General features: G+C 44.8%; 1 protein-coding gene across 1 annotated transcript in view; it reads right to left on the reverse strand.

Moving 5' to 3' along the window:
• Positions 1-20,000, reverse strand: part of aacs (acetoacetyl-CoA synthetase) — a gene marked incomplete at both ends in the record, with an annotated part of 64,097 nt that overhangs the window by 22,133 nt on the left and 21,964 nt on the right. The window contains 2 exon segments of the mRNA XM_083644076.1: positions 15,397-15,521; positions 18,490-18,570. Of these exon segments, the coding sequence (XP_083500202.1) occupies positions 15,397-15,521; positions 18,490-18,570 (206 nt within the window).

The following is a 20,000-nucleotide window of genomic DNA, read 5'->3' on the forward strand; positions in this document are numbered from 1 at the left end:
CTGAACATAAAAAAGTATATAATAAAAGTTTAAAAAGAGCATAATATTGGTATTGATAGAACTGGTATTGGTGCAGTATTGATAGAACTAACAAGATTCAAGGCAACAGGGGGAGCTCTCTCCATACAGGTACCATATGAAGCTCCAGGCGTCTGACAGATTTAGCCCCAATTAAAATGGAAGCATCCATTGTGAAGATGAGCATGTGGGGCGGGAAAGCATTCATGTCAGCGTTTCCCAAAGGCTTTTTCTATACAGCGCCGGGATGTGGAGAGAATGTGTCTGAGGTGGCAACATGTGCACTTAATTGGTTCAAAAACCTTCTCGTAGTTAAACAGGTTCTATCCATCTTTCTGTCTTATTCTTCATTGATTTCTTCCTCGTGGGTACCTGCCAGCAGTATCTTAACCTTGTTGCCTCTCCTTCCCTCTCACACTCTTCGGCAAAACAGTCATTTTGAAACACAGACGTTCATCTTAAGAAAAGATGCTTTGGAGCCCGTTGCAGTACGATGTGCATGTTAACCAGTCAACCAGCTGCCGGCCAAACACTGGTGAATGTTTGTCTACTCTACCAGCCACTTTAGCAGGTAACCAGAGGTCAGATAGTGGAAGTGGTTGGTGATTGGGTGATTAGCAGGTAACCAGAGGTCAGATAGTGGAAGTAGTTGGTGATTGGGTGATTGCTTGGCCAAACAAACAAAAATCCTGCCGTGGATTTGAGCTGTATTTCAGCTTTTATCTCATCTTATCTCTTATATCTCTTTTTCTCTCAGTTACCAATTTCTTTCCTTGCTGAAGGCAATATGCCTTCAGCATATGGCTTAGTTTTGCTTAGCACAGCACAATGTTGCCTTTATTTAACCACATAAGGTTGACTGAGTATCCTCGGCAGTCGGCAACACCCTGCTTCACACAGTTACGCACAGTTACACACACACACACACACACACACACACACACACACACACACCTGGGAGCTGCCCGGTGCAACCGCAGTTGTGGGATAATTAAATGCCTTGCTCAAGGGCTCGACTGTGCGAGAGAATTCCTCAATCCTTTCCCCAACCAGAGTTCGCCATCTGCTCTGGGATTCAACAGAGGGGGAGCTGTCTTGAATGCGGCATAGTGGCTCGTTACACACATACACACACACACACACACACACACACACACACACACACACACACACACACACACACACACACACACACACACACACACACACACAAAGGCTAACCTTCCTTCTTACAAAGGCACACACAAGCACACAATGAGAAAAGCATATTTATATGCCCTCCGTGTTTCCTATTAAATTTGGACCAATCAATAGCCTGTATACACGTAAATGATTGACCATTTCCTCTCTTCTCTCACTCTCTTCAGAAAGACAATGGAAGATCAATACTGGATTTAACTGGGTTTTACCTGGGAACATCTAGGGTTTATGGAGGGAGAGTTGAACTAGGCAAACAGCACCTCCAGGTGGCTCAAACTGTCAATTCTGGCATCCCAGAGCCACAAAGCCCCTCTCTACACTGTTGAGAGAGATAGTCCTCTACACTACACCTCGCCTGATCTCAGACTGAACTGTCAACTCACTCGCTACACTCCATTTACATCTTCTAGTCTGAGATTGGCCCCTATTTAAGCGATTTCCATGAGGGGAATCCCCCCAGGGGAATTCCATTCTCCCTAACCAATCACAAGAGACCAACATATCCGCCTGAATCTAACGTTAGTTAATCCAGTTGGGAGAACGGAAAATAACAATAATAATGAATGACTTCAAAGCAGGGTGCCGTTCCGACTTCAAAGTAATTGTGACTTTCTATTTTAAAACAGCCCATCGCCCGTAACACGGACAGCAACTTGAAGGGTCTTGCAGCTGGATCAAGGCTTTAGGCCTGTCCAGATTTACAGCCTCGCCATCAATCTCACCAACAACAAGCTGAAGGAGCGGCTGACCCTGCTGGCGTGAAACGGCCGGCTGACCCTGCCGGCATGAAACGGTCTGCTCAGCTAAACAGCACACATCGCTGCACTTTCACAATGACTGAGAGAGGCAGCTCGTTGATGGCAATCAATGAACAGGTTTAGGGTGTCTTTTGTGTGTGTGTGTGTGTGTGTGTGTGTGTGTGTGTGTGTGTGTGTGTGTGTGTGTGTGTGTGTGTGTGTGTGTGTGTGTGTGTGTGTGTGTGCGTGCGTGCGTGCATGCGTGCGTGTGTGCGCGTGCTTCGGAGGATAAAGGATGTCAGACTTGCACACAATACATGATGACTGGCACACTCATCCTCATATTATCTTACTTTTTATAGGGTCCAAAATCACAGGCCAAATGGCTATAGTGAATGTCCAAATGTTACCAGCCACGCAATATATGACCCTTGTTGGTTTTGTTTGTTTGGCTGGTGAGTGAAGCAAACCTACCAGCTACTTGCGTATTTGACCTGAATTTAACTGGTGGCTGCTGCTAATTTTGGACCCTGCCTCTTTAACTATGTTTATCTCTGCTAGGAGGAGGAGATCATGTGTCCAGTCGTGTGTGTGTGTACTGTCTCTGTGTCTGCTAACTGACTGCGGAAGAGCAATCTTGTTGTCTGTAGCGAATGGAAACATGTCCAGAAAACAATCAAGCGCACAAAAGACGGAGCTGTCCTATCGGATCATCTTATCAGAGGTCCCGCCCCCTTCAAAGCAGCACAGAGTGCAATGAGGGGAGAGACAAAGTGGATAGAGAAGTCCCACAGAGACTGGATTCATTTCATTTATTTATTTGGGTTTTTTTTGCACCAGAACTCATACCAATTCTTGTTTTAAAGAGCAACGAGACATGCTTTAAAGAGTTAAAAATAGCATGAATGAGACACACTTTAAAGAGTTAAAAATAGCACGCAAAGAGTTAAAAATAGCACGCAATGGGACCTTTAACAGCAGTAAGAGGCGGTGCAACACTGGGGAGAGAGAGGTGTGAGTCAATGGCACATCCCTGAAATTGTTGAGCTTCCTCCACTGCTGCAGCCGAGAAGGTTCTCTCTTCTGCTCTAAAGAGAAAGAAACCTTGACCAAAGGTTCACCAGGCTTCTCGTAACGATACAGAAGAGTCTCAGACGTACACAGGTGAGTACAGCAGATCATAGTAACTGTAGTAACTTCACTGTTTAATATTGACCCTGTTTAAACAGAGAGCAGCGACACATCATTGAGCTGTAGTGTATCCAGACAGGCTGTTTCCCTGTTTTCATTTTTGCACTGATACTCGTCAAATGATGTTTTCAGTGAAGTGCAATTTAGCTTCATAACTCGAAATTACTTTTTTGATAAAATTCCAATAATCTAACGTTGATATTTTTTTATATGAATATTCAATAATTGTGTTTTACCATATTGTTATTTGACACAAACTTTTGGTCTCAGTGTCTAGATATGTCTGCTGCCAGCTGTCTCCTATCTGAAGAGCAGTTTCTGTGCTCCATCTGTCTGGATGTGTTCACCAAACCAGTCTCAACACCATGTGGACACAACTTCTGCAAAAAATGTATCGCACAGCACTGGAATATTAGTGTCCAGTGCCGGTGTCCCATGTGTCAAAAGCCTTTTGACAAAAGACCTGAGCTGCAGGTCAATACTTTCATATCTGAGATTGCTGCTCAGTTCAGAAAGTCAGCTCAGATGAAAGCCAGCAGCTGCCCAGACCAACCATGTGCCAAACCAGGAGAAGTTCCCTGTGATTTCTGCACTGGGCCCAAACTGAAGGCCCTGAAGTCCTGCCTGGTGTGTCTGGCCTCCTACTGTGAGACTCACCTGGAGCCTCATCAGAGAATCGCAGGGATGAAAAGACACAAGCTGATCGATCCTGTGGAGAACCTGGAAGGCAGGCTGTGTAAAGAGCATGATATACCGCTCCAGCTGTTCTGCCACACTGACCAGATGTGTGTTTGTCTGGTCTGCATGGAGACAAACCACTACTCACATGGCATTGTTCCTCTGTCAGAAGAATGTAAAGAAAAGAAGGCTAAACTGAGGAAGATGGAGGCAGAAATTCAGCAGAAGATCCAGGAGAAACAACAGAAGATTCAGGAGATCAAACACTCAGTGGAGCTCAGCAAGGAAGATGCAGACAGAGAGATAGCAGACAGTGTGGGGCTCTTCACTGCTCTGAGGCAGTCTGTGGAGAGAGGCCAGGCTGAGCTCATTGAGACGATTGAAGAGAAGCTGAAAACTACAGAGAAACAGGCTGAAGGCTTCGTCAAAGAGCTGGAACACGAGATCTCTGAGCTGATGAAGAGAACAGCTGAGATGGGACAGCTCACACGCACTGAAGACCACCTCCACCTCCTCCAAAGATTCCCATCCCTGAACACTCCTCCACACAACAAGGACTGGACAGAGGTCAGGGTCCATCGCGCCTCATATGAGGGGATTGTGAGGAGAGCTGTGGTTCAGCTGGAGGAGACCCTCAGGAAACAGATGGAGAAGTTGCTTGCTGAGGCTGAGCTGAAGAGGTTCCCGCAGTATGCAGTGGATGTGACCCTGAATCCTGATACAGCACATCACTATCTCATCGTGTCTGATGATGGGAAACAAGTAAAGATAGGTGATGTAGGGAAGATTCTTCCAGACAACCCAGAGAGATTTTCTCATTGTGCCAATGTCTTAGGAAAGCAGAGCTTCTCTTCAAGAAGGTTTTACTACGAGGTTCAGGTTAAAGAGAAGACTGACTGGGCTTTTGGAGTGGCCAGAGGGTCGATCAACAGGAAGGGAGGAATCATACTGAACCCCGAGAATGGCTACTGGACTATAAGGTTGAACAATGCATATGAGTACGAAGCTCTTGCTACCCCTCGTGTCCCACTCTCTCTGAAGATGAAGCCTCAGAAGGTCGGGGTGTTTGTGGATTATGAGGAGGGTCTGGTCTCCTTTTATGACGTAGATGCTGCAGCTCTTATCTACTCCTTCACTGGCTGCTCCTTCGCTGAGAAACTCTACCCAAACTTCAGTCCCGGTCTTAATTACCATGGTAAAAACGCCGCCCCTCTGATCATCTCTCCTCTGAATCACACAGATTAGGGGTCCCCAACCTTTTTTGGCTTGTGGCCCCACTTTGATCCCAGACATTCGGCATGACTTCGGTAATATCATCAGTGACATCATCAATGATGTCACATGTAACAGTATGCTGACTTTTTTCTCAGAATTCTGACATTAAAATCAGAATGTTGACTTTTTTCCTCAGAATTTTTACTTTAATGTCAGAATTCTGAGAAGTCAGAATTCTGACATTAAAATCAGAATGCTGACTTTTTTTCTCAGCATTCTGACTTTAATCTGAGAATTCTGACTTTAATCTCAGAATTTTGACATTAATCTCAGAATTCTGATTTAAAGTGATAATCTCAAAGATTTTCATGTCAATAAATGTCTGTTAAGTCACTATCTAATCACCGACTGAGTTAACACAATGATGATTGAGCTTATGGGCCATTGACGGAAGCCATTGCATTTTCAGTATAGAGAGCCAAAGTCACCGCCTAATTCCTGCTTCAGCGCATCATGCACCAGCATAAGAAAGAGTGGTGGTGAACGACGGAATATATATTTGTTATCCTGTTTGAATTGTGCCATGAAGTACCCGTGATTTTTATCTCAATTTAAAAGATAACTTTGCATGTCAATTAAATCAGTTTGTCGTAAAACTGAAATGTAATGTTTAGTTTTGTATGAAACCACTCAAAAATCTCACGTCTCGCACAATATACGTTACACCAACTCCAACATGGCCTGGCTGGAGCGACGTCACTTATGCGACTGGTTGTTTGTAGTCTTTCTGATTTATAACTTATAGTGCAACATTTTTTATTATTATTTTTTTCTTCAGATTTTCCCGCCATTTTATCCCTAATTGTACTTGGCCAATTTCCCCCTGCTGCCCTGGTCGCTGCACCCCCTCTGCCGATCTGGGGAGAGCCGTAGATTAGCACCATGCTTCCTCCAACACATGCGCAGTTGCCAGCTGCTTCTTTTCACCTGACAGCGGGGAGCTTCACGGGCAGGACATAGCACGTGGGAGGATCACGCTATTCCCACCAGTTCCCTTCCGCCCTGAACAGGTGCACCGACCGACCAGAGGAGGCGCTAGTGCAGTGACCAGGACACATACCCCTAATCCAGCTTCCCATCCACAGACACAGCCAATCGTGCCTGTGTGGACACCGGCCGACCAAGCCGGCGGTAACACGGGGGTGTGAACCTGCAACCCTCGTGCTGGTAGGCAGGGAATCTACCGCTACACTACCCGGACGCATGGTGCAACAGCTTTAGCACAATTTGTGACTTTCTTGGCTTGCAAAGTTATCTTTTAAATTTACATCAATTAACGTCATGCATACCTCATGACAATTATTGTCTCTTCGCCATTCACCACCATTCATATTTTTTAGACACTGGTGTGTGTAGAACCTGACCGGAAGTGGTACATTAGGACTTTGGCTCTCTATAGTAGCATTATAAAATGGGTGTAATTACCGCTCATCGCCATAGGTGTCGCCAAAAAGGACAAAACGGAAATCTTCGAGATTATAACTTTAATCTGAGAATTCCGATTTTTTCTCAAAATTCTGACATTAACTCAGAATTCTGACTTTAAAGCAGCTACAGGGAATTTTCACTTTGTGTTGTGCAAGTTGACACTTCACAAGAGCTAGCTCAAAGTTCAGCTCACACAGATTAAAATGAACTAGTTCACATTTTCAGACGGACGTAACACGTGATGACACTATGCGATACCCTCACAAGAGGCATTTAGAAACACTATACTGTATGCAGTGTTTCCCAACCAGGGGTACGTGTACTTGAGCAGCTTGCAGGGGATACGTGGAAAGATTTTCCAAATAATTTCCAAAATGATTAAAAAAAAATATACAAATATACAAATTCCAAATAATTTCATAAGCCCATTGCTAAAATGGTATGTGCAATAGTTCCCCCCTGGCAGGTGTCAACTGTTATACTACTCTGTGAAGAGGTCACGCATGTCAAAACTTCGTGCTGCAAACCATTTGTTCATTCATTTAATAATCAGTTGTGTTGGATACTAATTAATATGAGTTTAATAGAACACATCACATTTAGGAGAATCATCAATACACATGTGTGAGGGGGTACTATTGGCATGGCAAAACAGCTCAAGGGGTTCATACGAGAAAACAGTTTCAAACTCGTTTGCTAGTGTAGGTAAGATGAGAGGCATCAGTATTACATTTAGACTCTTTCATAAGCAGTTAAAAGTTCCCCGTAGCTACTTTAACCTCAGAAGTCTTCTGACTTTTTTCTCTGAATTCTGACATTAATTAAACTCTGAATTCTAACTTTCTTTTCAGAATTTTGACTTTATTCTCAGAATCTTGACTTAAACTCAGAACTCAAATAATCTTCTCACATGTGGCCCTAACAGCCCAAACACACCGTACGCCGAAGCTACGCTGGAGCAACGCTGAAGCTACGCACCGCGGAGGCAGTTTCATTTCAGCGTCCTTGTTAACAGGCGAGACCGATCACACCAGCTGCACGCCACGCTGAAGCTAGGCTGCATGCGGGCTGCAGCGATAGTTTCAGCTTCTGTTCTATTTTTTTAAGCATGCAGCTGCACCCCAGCAGCCAGGCATGAAGTCAATGCAAGTTGTGAGCCGGGGGAGGACAGCTCCGAGCGAGGCGCTGGGGAAAAGAGAGTGCTTCTGGTGTGAATGGCAAGGCTCCTGCTGGAAGCTTCCCTGAAGCGCTGCTTCAGTGCTGCTTCTGAGAAGTCTATGATGACTAGTCTATTTTTTTTACTTTGATTAGTTGACTAGTCTATTCACCTTATGTAGCCCCACCCACTTGACCCATTGTGTCATGACTTCCTGTTCAAAACGCCGGCTGTTTTACCTGCTCAAATTAGTCTGACTCACCTGGTCAAACCTAGTTTGACTCAGATATGAGTCAGACTAGTTTTATGAGTCACAGGAAGTGTAATATAAACACAATCAGAACTTCCGATTGTGTTTACACTTCCTGTTAGTCTCTCAAGCCAGACTGTCTCTTCTACATAAGATGAATAGGTAAGAGAACACTCAGAGTGCTTTCTTACCTATAGACTAGTCTAAGTTAAAAAAAGATATAGTTTTCTGCGAAAACTCGTCAATATTCAAATCATCTTGCGCTGTTTATGAACATTGAACATCAGAAAACATCGCTGTGTATTCAAGCTAAATATAGTCCGATATACTTCCGATAGTTAACTTTCGGAAGCCTTTGCTTTAAACAAAGTTGAGTGGAAGCATGTTGTGCAGTCATTCATTGCCATATGAGCTGCATTATCTTGTGTGGCTAATGCAATAGCTTGTCTGGCTAACGCGTTAGCAATGCTATAGCATCAGGTCCTGCTGTCCTTACGTCCACATGCCTGTGCTGAATGTCGGTCGAGTGGTTGATGTTATATGCCAGTTTGATCTGACAGCCTACATGCAACCATATTTTAATTTACTGGGTGAAAATACTGCCAAACTGCACTGGTTTTATGAGATGCCATCTCCCTTCCGCTCCTTTGATTACTAACGTTACAGCCAATGGTCTACTCGCACTAACACATGCTGCCTGGTTTGTTTACATCCGGGCATTAGAGGAGGCGGGGCTACAGTAGTGGCTGGTGGCTGGTAAAGATGCAACAGCTCCCGCCCACATTGTTTATTATTGGGATAGGAAGGTGGGTAGGCAGGGCCGTACCGTATGTACAGCGAACTAGGCGGTCGCCTGGTGCGGCACTTTGGAGGGGCAGCATTGCCGCGGCAAATTGTGCGCCTTCACTTGCAGCACTCTGCCGCCTCTCCCCACTGTCCGGCTGAAATATGTTTTTCTATATGGGAAAGGCACGATCCGCCCGCCCTACTATGCCTCTGATTGGCTTACCCTGATATTCTTACCCTAACCCAAGCAATAATCACTCCTCATGCCTAAACAAGCAGTACTACTAGCCAATCAGAGGCAGAGGAGGGTGGGTCATCATGCCTTCTCCATCCAGCTTGACTGAGGAAAAGGAAGTAGCATGTGTAAATGAAATTACACAAAAATTCACAAAATGTAGACTAATTTACAAATTAATTTACAAATTAATTTACAAATTAATTTCCATCATTAACTTGCGGTAAAGGTAGCCTAGGCCATGTGCTCATATGTGAGGGTTTGGCATTTGTTTATCAGCCACGACAGCGGGGCTGGTATAGTTTTCACCTTGTGAGTCTGTGTGTATATATACGTGTAGGTGTGTTTGTGTGTGTGTGTGTGTGTGTGTGTGTGTGTGTACACTATATATGTGTGTGTGTGTGTGTGTGTGTGTGTGTGTGTGTGTGTGTGTGTGTACAGTATATATATGTGTGTTTGTGTGTGTGTGTGTGTGTGTGTGTGTGTGTGTGTGTGTGTGTGTGTGTGTGTGTGTACAGTACAGTATATACAGGAGGATCCAGGATCCTCCTTTATTTTATCATACCGTCCTGTTCTGAGAGCACCATCCTTCCACTGTGGAGGGGCTGAAGTGCAAGAGACTCCTTCTACGTTTCAATTTTTAAGTTTTAGGCTGTCTGAAACACGTAGGATACATTATTTGCAACCTTTATACAGTATGTACCGGTACCTATTTTTGAGGAAGCATTTTTTATTTGCTCTGGCAGATGCATTTGTGAATCGGTCTGGCGATGTCAGGCTATTAGCTGGCAAATCGAGCTAAAGCTTGAAATATACTTCAACGTGAGCCTTGAGTCAGGAGCTAGACAGTCACATTCAAAAGTCAGCTCACACACACAGGGACTGCGATATCGATTAAAATATCGATTTAAAATATAAACGGTAAGCTGAAATCGTCTGTGCTAACCGCAAAGTAGCTAATGTTAGCTTAGCTAGCTTGCATTTAGGAAACTGCAGGCAGCAAGTTTACTGTACCTGTTGTTGCTTGGCAATTCCTGGTAGTGCAATCCTGAGGGAACTATTTTTTGTTTGGCGAAGACAAATAACAGACGGAAACATTTGTTGTCTCAAGTTACTTTAAAATGTGATTACTTGATGAATAGCTTTGTTTATGCGGCACAACTGTTGTATAAAAAAAGAAATATCACACTCAAGGACGTACTGTACAGTAATATCTTCATGGCTGTGACTATCTTCGGCACCCGGCGTACGGTCATACAGACAATATTAGCCCGCACAGCGGGTGAGCGGTAGTATTTATACTATATGAGTATATATATATATTAGTGCTGAACGATTTGGGGGAAAGGTGCGATTTGCGATTACTGTGGACAATATTGTGATTTGCGATTGTGATATAATAAACAAATGGTATCTAGGGATGTGCCGGTATGAGTTTTTGACGGTACGATATATATGATATATATCATGAAATACCACGGTTTCACAGTATGACAGACTAAAATAGCTACATGAAATATACTAAAAATTAAAATATATAAAACATATATATTTGAAATAAAATTATCTTTTTATGAAAACATTTTATGAAGAGAACACAGCATATTTATAATAAAATCTTTACAAATTATATAGCCATGTACTCTTCACAACATCCTGTGATATCAGTCTAGGTTTGAGACATTTACCTGTCTCAAAAATAAAAAATATAAACTGCAGCACCGTGTTACAGCACATAGGCTGTGTAAGATGGCTCAGAACTGCAAAGTTAGTTACATCTCTGCCCAGTAATACAATGAGTAATACACACCCAGTTGATTTTTTTTGGAGCGACAGATTACAGTCAGATGGCCTTAAAGGCCACACTCACCTGACGGGACTCTTCTTTTGTTTAGAGAGAGAGAGTTACGTGCAGACTTTACGGGCAGACCATGAAGGCGTCGTGTGCAGGCTGACTGGCTGGCTAGGAGCATACTAGCAAAGAGGTGCTTCTACAGCTGTGAGTGTTTTCTCTGCTCTCAGCTCGGTTAATGTCGCTATATTCTTCATCGCAGCGGGTCATTTAGTTCTGCGTAATCACCCGAAGCTCTCTCCTTCTTTTACCGACTTTCTCACTAATCACACGGCTGTTTACATTCTTTTCTGATCGGCTAGTTACTTAGCTTAGCTATTAGCGGTGGGTGCTGTGACTGCTGTCTCTCCCTCGGTAAGATGTTTATGTTTGACGTTATAACATTACTGTATTTGCGTGAGTGGGAGAAGTCTCGCACTAGCGTTGATGTCCAGTGTGATGGCAGAGAAACGTGTGCTTGTTTATTTGTTGCGTCGCGTCACGTGTAACGTTAGATGAGGCGCACACACACACAGACAGATTTTTTTATATAATCGCACCCTTTTGCGGTTATGTAATCGCACGTGCTGACATCGCGATTAGTCGTGCAGCACTAATATATATATATATATATATATATATATATATATATATATATATATATATATAAAATGGCTCTCTCAAATCAAGCAATCTGATTGTCTGAGCTGGGGTATATTGAATTTTGAATATATATATATATATCAAACTTGAGGAGTGCACTGCTGGGAACCGCAGCGCTGAATTCCGTGCAATTTGGACACACGCATAGCCTTAGCGCCACCTACTGGCAACACACAAAAAAAGTTATCTCAAGAACCGTTCGTTTGATCGACTTCAAACTTGGCGGCTGTGCTGCTGAGGACCCAGGAATGTGCAGCATTGAATTTAGTGCAATTCGACCAATCAGACCACGGCTTTCATGCATCTCGAGAACCATTCGTCCGATCGACTTCAAACTTGGGGGGTGCACTGCTGGGGCCCCCCAAGAAAGTGCAGTGTCGAATTTTGAATTTTCGATTTTGAAATGCAATGAGGCAGAGGTGGGCTGCCCCTGCCATCCTGCATTTTGGAAATGTGCAATATGTGGTCGCATCTATTGTGAATTCTCGCTTGTTGTTTTATGTATGTTATTACTACTTGTTGCAGCAAATGTTGGCGGAGCTACAGGACTTTAAAATGTTTGGGAACTACTGTGTTTCCTGTAGTGCTGCCCTTCGCAGTTTTCGTCTAGGTTAGGTTATGGTTAGGTGCAGTGTTGGGCAAGTTACTTTCAAAATGTACTATACTACATATTACTAGTTACTGTCATTTGAAAGTAATAAGTTACTTTACAATATTACTGTCTGTGTAGAGTAACTCGTTACTTATTACACTACTTTCACCAAAATAACCGCAGAATGACACCACCGTCCCGGAACCATCCCATAAAAGAGTTGCAACCGTCCTGAAATCAGTGTAAACCGTCCAAAATTCTCAATGTTATTCTTTACTTTGTTATTGTCATCTATAGCGGTTATTTGCATAGAAACACACAATTTGATTAAAATGATTGTTTAAATATGTGCTTGAGTAAAGTCTTGGCATTAGTAGTTTTAATTATTATAAGCTGCTTAACTAGTGTCGAAAGTTAAACAGGGCATAATTCACTGTTTGTTTGTTTTATGTGAAGTTTCTCACCAAAAACTATCTCCCCTTTACAAGATTCGAGTAAATGAATGCATAATGTAACTGAATGCAACCTAACAAGGAGCTGACCGCAGCTCAGTTTCAAGTTGTAGCTCACGTTACTTGACATAGTAACTGGTATAATATTACCAAAATATAGAGGCGTAAAGTACTCAAGTACAAGTACTTAAGTACAAGTACTGGAGTATTCTTCTTTTTTTTTATAATGCTTTTACTCTTACTTGAGTAATTGTAATAATAGATATTCTACTTGAGTACTTTTAAATGTACACTGGGTAAATTAATCAATTCAGATTTTAGTTTTGCACACCGCACTATGAAAACAGCACAGTAGCATTGGGACCGCTCAGGTCCAGAAACAGGTCCAGAATCACTTCTGCATTTACTGTAGGGGGCCCAAACTGGTCAGACTGGCCAATTGAATTAGACAGGTGTCGATGATCAAATTGATCACATTAGTTCATAAATCTCAGCTTAATTTGACACTGCTGATAGCCACAGCAAAATGGACCTATGTGATTGTGATATTGCTGCTGCTAGCAGCTCTAGTTTGTATTGTAAAGGACAGAATCACCAAGCTGAGCATCCCTGCTGCATCTGAACAAGCTGTTCAGTATGAAAGACAAGACAGACAAAGACAGGGACAGCGTCGTTAACACTGCAACAAGTGTTGGATGTGTGAAATGTATTAGGGTAAATAATTAAAACATAAAACATTTTAAAACACTCTTACTTGAGTAATTTCCTGGACTAGTACTTTTACTTGTACTTGAGTTAATTTTCACTAAAGTAACAATACTTGGACTTGAGTAGGATCTGTCAGTACTCTTTCCACCTCTGCCTAAATCCTATTGGTAATAAGTTGTATTAATGCGTTACTGCTAAAAGTAATATATTACCTATAATATATTACTTTTGTAATGCGTTACACCCAACACTGGTTAGGTGTAGTGGAGCCTGGCGGAGATCTGCTCTCTACTGAGTGCATGTTTCTACTTTATCTCCATTTTATGGTTTATTGTTTTTATTGTTTTATGGTTTTACTTTTATTGCTTAATCTTATTTGCCTCTTCTAATCATTACTTGTTGCTTGCTTTCCCTTGTCGGGTTTTTATTGTATCTGTTACTCTTCCTATATTTTATTTTAATGGGAAGCACTTTGTAACTTGGTTTTGAAAGGTGCTGTATAAATAAAGTTATTATTATTATATCCACACATTTCTCTCTTCTGCTTTCTTTCCTTCCTCTCTGCTTTTCTTCTCTCTCCTACTGTCTTCTTACCCTTCCTACCTTTTCGACGCCATGTTAAATTAGCAGCAATAACTGATTATTATATGATCAGTTGTTGCTGAGAACCTCAGTTCCAAATATGCTGTTATAATTTTTTTTTTTTTTTTTTTTTTTTCCCCGATTTTTTATCCCATTTTTTTTTATCCCCCGTTTAGTGCTCATTTGAATTACTCAATCCTGGTTGCTACTCCATCCTCTGCCGATCTGGGGAGAGCCGAGACTGATTCCATGCATCCTCCGAGACATGGGCAGTCAAGTCAGCCGCTTCTTTTCACCTGCCCGAGGAAACTTCACCGGTAGGACATAGCACGTGGGAGGTTCACGCTATTCCAACCAGTTCCCCTCCCTCTGAACAGGCGCCCTTAACGATCAGAGGAGGAACCATATAAGCAACCAGGATGTTGCATGTTTTTGTGAAGGGGGTTCCTATATGAAGGAGACCCCCGGGAGGCACGGGGAGAACATGCAAACTCCACACAGAAAGGCCATTTTGCCAACCCCCACCCGGGTGGTGGGCACTCGAGGACATGCGGACGGGCACGCATTCCTTCAGTGTTCACATCGGCCCAGGTGGGAATCGAACCCACGACCTTCGAGCTGTGAGGCGATAGTGCTTACCACTGCACCACCGTACCTCCCTATGCTGTTATAATTATGATATTTACTGAAGATAGGATGTTGACAGAAAGTTACTTTATCAAGCAATTATTTGATTCTGTGGTCTTTGGCCTTCCATCTGTCATAATTACCACAAATCTTTATTTACGGGTCTGATCTGTGTGTGTGTGTGTGTGTGTGTGTGTGTGTTTGCAAGTCGCCAGTCAAGTAAGCACATTATCAATGCATTATCAAATCAAAGAAAAACCTCCTCTCTGTCTCACTCTGTCTGTCTTTGTCTCTGTCTCTTTTCTCTGTTTTTGCTCTCTCTCTCTCTCTCTCTCTCTCTCTCTCTCTCTCTCTCTCTCTCTCTCTCTCTCTCTCTCTCTCTCTCTCTCTCTCTCACATTAAAAGAAAGAAAAAGAGACTTGGATACTCTTGTGTTGTTAGGTATCATCCATCTTCTGTGAGAGTCGTGCCTCTAGAAGATGATCTAAGGATGGATTTCTCCCTGGATGATTGTTGAGTCAGCAGTGTAGAAAGAAGCCCTCGTTCTGTGACTCTGACCGACTGACACCAAAACCTGACATTGACTGTTGATGTTATCCATAGAAATAGGAATCAGGACAAATATAACGACAAACAACAACACGTTTTGTCTTCATCGGTGTTCGGTTTAGGATGGATTGTTTCCTTTAAAGGACGGCTTTACCGATTATCAACCCACTCTGTGTCATTATGATGTCGTTAATATAAGCACATGGGCAGTGTTTACCTTCACTATATGTTTTTCACACGGAGATCTCCCATTTCCTCCTCTGGCAAAACGCTCCGCTGCGTGGGCTGCCGTGTGTGTGTGTGTGTGTGTGTGTGTGTGTGTGTGTGTGTGTGCGCGTGCATGCATGCATGCGTGCGTGTGCGTGTGCGTGTGCGTGTGCGTGTGTGTGTGTGTGTGCGCGCGCGTGTGTGTGTGTGCGCGTGTGTTATCAAACTCACCCCAGCTGGTCTGTCAGGTTCCACAGTACATTGGGTGTGGGCATTAGTGGTGAACCATCATATAAAACCACGGAGGCTCCCACTGCCAGAGAGGACACCAACCAGTTCCACATCATCCAGCCAGTCTGAGAACACACACGCACACACACACACACACACACACACACACACACACACACACACACACACACACACACACGGTCAATTTATCTGGTAAAAACACTCGTCTCGTCAAAATCTCCTGGAAAAGTTTTGCTTACTTTTCAGTGCGTTTTGGTTAAAGTCCCTGGAAACCAGAAATATTTTTTTATTATTTAGCATTTTGAGTTCATCACATCACAGGAGCCTATGTTAATAAGCCACCAGCCAAATTTGAACGATGATGAACGTCGCAAAGTATATAAATTTAGGTTTGACAGTCATGGCAAAAGTCATGAGAATCAATTAGATTTTAGAGTGTATTTTCTCCCGCGGACTGTGTGGGCGTGTCCCGTTTGCAGCAGGTCTCCTCCGAGAGAGAGAGAGAGAGAGAGAGAGAGAAGGAGAGAGAGAGAGGAGAGAGAGATGGTGTGTGTGTGTGTGTTTGCTTGTTGCTCGGCGGCGCATAGCCTACTGACAGAGAGGAAGAGATCTCTGCCGCTGCGAGTGCACAGCGCTACTGTGTGTGTGTCAGTGTGTGTGTGTGCGTGCGCGCGCGCGCGTGCGTGTGTGTGATTCGATTAAATCTTATGACGTGATAAGATCATGCATTTTAGCACCGCGCGCTCCGCTCTCTTCAATGAGGAAATGGAAATCCAGACCTTGTAGAAAAGTGTAGATTTTTGGGGTTAGGGTTGAAAGTAATGTCAACTACTTTCTGAGGCACACAATTACTCACATAAGACCCTAAATTTAATAGTTAGAAGGTTTTTGTGGATTTTGGTTTCCAGGGACTTTAAGAGACACTAGAGGTCAGTCTCTTACAGTATTATTACTAACTTTAGTTATACTGGATCCAATTTAAGATAGAGGGCTCTTCTACAACGGCGACCACATACAGCAGCCCAAACAGTGATTAAGTAAGTTATATACAGTAAGTGCATATGTATATGCACAGTATAATATTTCATTTGATAATCAACCAATAACCAATAATCATAATAACCTAAATCTGTTGTGAATTTTGCTCGTGTGTATGAGGCCAAACCTTAGAAACAATTTGTGTGTGCACGTGTCTCCCAAGTCACAACTTCTGCACTCATCACGTGTAAACAGGTGACAGGTGTCAGACCTACACAGGTGACAGGTGTCAGACCTACACAGGTGACAGGTGTCAGACCTACACAGGTGACAGGTGTCAGACCTACACAGGTGACAGGTGTCAGACCTACACAGGTGACAGGTGTCAGACCTACACAGGTGACAGGTGTCAGACCTACACAGGTGACAGGTGTCAGACCTAAACAGGTGACAGGTGTCAGACCTAAACAGGTGACAGGTGTCAGACCTAAACAGGTGACAGGTGTCAGACCTAAACAGGTGACAGGTGTCAGACCTACACAGGAGACAGGTGTCAGACCTAAACAGGTGACAGGTGTCAGACCTACACAGGTGACAGGTGTCAGACCTAAACAGGTGACAGGTGTCAGACCTACACAGGTGACAGGTGTCAGACCTACACAGGTGACAGGTGTCAGACCTAAACAGCTGACAGGTGTCAGACCTAAACAGGTGACAGGTGTCAGACCTACACAGGTGACAGGTGTCAGACCTACACAGGTGACAGGTGTCAGACCTAAACAGGTGACAGGTGTCAGACCTACACAGGTGACAGGTGTCAGACCTACACAGGTGACAGGTGTCAGACCTACACAGGTGACAGGTGTCAGACCTACACAGGTGACAGGTGTCAGACCTACACAGGTGACAGGTGTCAGACCTAAACAGGTGACAGGTGTCAGACCTACACAGGAGACAGGTGTCAGACCTAAACAGGTGACAGGTGTCAGACCTACACAGGTGACAGGTGTCAGACCTAAACAGGTGACAGGTGTCAGACCTACACAGGTGACAGGTGTCAGACCTAAACAGGTGACAGGTGTCAGACCTACACAGGAGACAGGTGTCAGACCTAAACAGGTGACAGGTGTCAGACCTACACAGGAGACAGGTGTCAGACCTAAACAGGTGACAGGTGTCAGACCTACACAGGTGACAGGTGTCAGACCTACACAGGTGACAGGTGTCAGACCTACACAGGTGACAGGTGTCAGACCTAAACAGGTGACAGGTGTCAGACCTACACAGGTGACAGGTGTCAGACCTACACAGGTGACAGGTGTCAGACCTACACAGGTGACAGGTGTCAGACCTAAACAGGTGACAGGTGTCAGACCTAAACCGGTGACAGGTGTCAGACCTAAACAGGTGACAGGTGTCAGACCTACACAGGTGACAGGTGTCAGACCTAAACCGGTGACAGGTGTCAGACCTACACAGGTGACAGGTGTCAGACCTACACAGGAGACAGGTGTCAGACCTACACAGGTGACAGGTGTCAGACCTACACAGGTGACAGGTGTCAGACCTACACAGGTGACAGGTGTCAGACCTACACAGGAGACAGGTGTCAGACCTACACAGGTGACAGTTGTCAGACCTACACAGGAGACAGGTGTCAGACCTACACAGGTGACAGGTGTCAGACCTACACAGGAGACAGGTGTCAGACCTACACAGGTGACAGGTGTCAGACCTAAACAGGTGACAGGTGTCAGACCTACACAGGTGACAGGTGTCAGACCTACACAGGTGACAGGTGTCAGACCTACACAGGTGACAGGTGTCAGACCTACACAGGAGACAGGTGTCAGACCTACACAGGTGACAGGTGTCAGACCTACACAGGTGACAGGTGTCAGACCTACACAGGTGACAGGTGTCAGACCTACACAGGTGACAGGTGTCAGACCTACACAGGTGACAGGTGTCAGACCTACACAGGTGACAGGTGTCAGACCTACACAGGTGACAGGTGTCAGACCTACACAGGTGACAGGTGTCAGACCTACACAGGTGACAGGTGTCAGACCTACACAGACGCTCTGGACCTACCGTGGTGTAGTAGATGATGACATCACTGCTGGTCATGTTGCCATGGAGAACGTGTTCTTTCAAGTGTTGGATGAGCGTGCCCTAGAGAGAGAGAGAGAGAGAGAGAGAGAGAGAGAGAGAGAGAGAGAGAGAGAGAGAGAGAGAGAGAGAGAGAGAGAGAGAGAGATTGTAAGGCTGGGGAAGAACGTCACTGAGAGGGCAGTGTCCTCTCTCCATACTTCTCCTTCCTGTACACCAACAGCTGCACCTCCAGCCATCAGTCTGTCCGTCAAGCTCCTGAAGTTCACTGATGGCACCACCCTCATAGAGACAGTCGGTCTGTGTGGGAACGCCCACAAAATGTTATACGGCTGGCGCGCGAGTGGGGTTAAACTGCCCATATATCTGAATGGGCTGACTCACCAAAGGACGGTGCTGCGGCTCTAAACTACAGGTTTGGGGGTTCTAGAGCAGAACACAAGACGTCTGTTCAGATGTGCGTTTACTGCGGGGGTTGAATCCCCGATCTTGTCTGCCTGCCTGGGCTATCAGCTAAATGTTAATTATGCTGTATGGAGAGAACAGGAGGATTTACCCCACCCTGACCACGCCCCCAGCCAGCTAACCCAGTGTCTATGACGAGACATCGCCTCAACCTATAGGGCTCATCTCTACTGGTGACGAGTCTGCATACAGGCATCCATCTGATGACCCCAAAATTTAAATAAACCTTTATGGCATATTATTACAATACAACAATACTGGTGTTGACAGTAATAAAGATGTCAAATCATTCAAAACAATAAGCATTTTGCTTTTAGGAGCATCGTGCGCTGTTCCAAAACGTGTCAACGTGTGTCGTTGCCTGGGAAACGCACATCCCATAACACAACTGTTCGCATCGCATCCCATAATAGTATGATGATACTTGCGATGCCATTGCGAACATAGATGTGAACAGGTTAGCTAAAAGTTTAGCGTCGCCAGCGAGGGCCCCCACCGTTGCGGGCGGGGTACTTTTCGAAATCCCTCCAGGCCTGAAAATTGTTCTAGGGGAAACACTGATATATATATATACTGTATATATATGTGTGTGTGTGTGTGTGTGTTTGTGTGTGGGCCAGCATCTAATCTTTGGCAACGCTGTTGTTGCGTGCCGTGCTGCTCGGCTGCCACAATCGGTCGTGTTGGTGCGTGCCGTGCTGCTCGGCTGCCACACTCGGTCCTGTTGGTGCGTGCCGTGCTGCTCGGCTGCCACACTCGGTCCTGTTGGTGCGTGCCGTGCCGCTCGGCTGCCACACTCGGTCCTGTTGGTGCGTGCCGTGCTGCTCGGCTGCCACACTCGGTCCTGTTGGTGCGTGCCGTGCCGCTCGGCTGCCCACACTCGGTCCTGTTGGTGCGTGCCGTGCTGCTCGGCTGCCACACTCGGTCCTGTTGGTGCGTGCCGTGCCGCTCGGCTGCCACACTCGGTCGTGTTGGTGCGTGCCGTGCCGCTCGGACTGCCACACTCGGTCCTGTTGGTGCGTGCCGTG

Source organism: Poromitra crassiceps, assembly GCF_964638095.1.
Source record: "Poromitra crassiceps genome assembly, chromosome: 10".
Taxonomy (NCBI): domain Eukaryota; kingdom Metazoa; phylum Chordata; class Actinopteri; order Beryciformes; family Melamphaidae; genus Poromitra; species Poromitra crassiceps.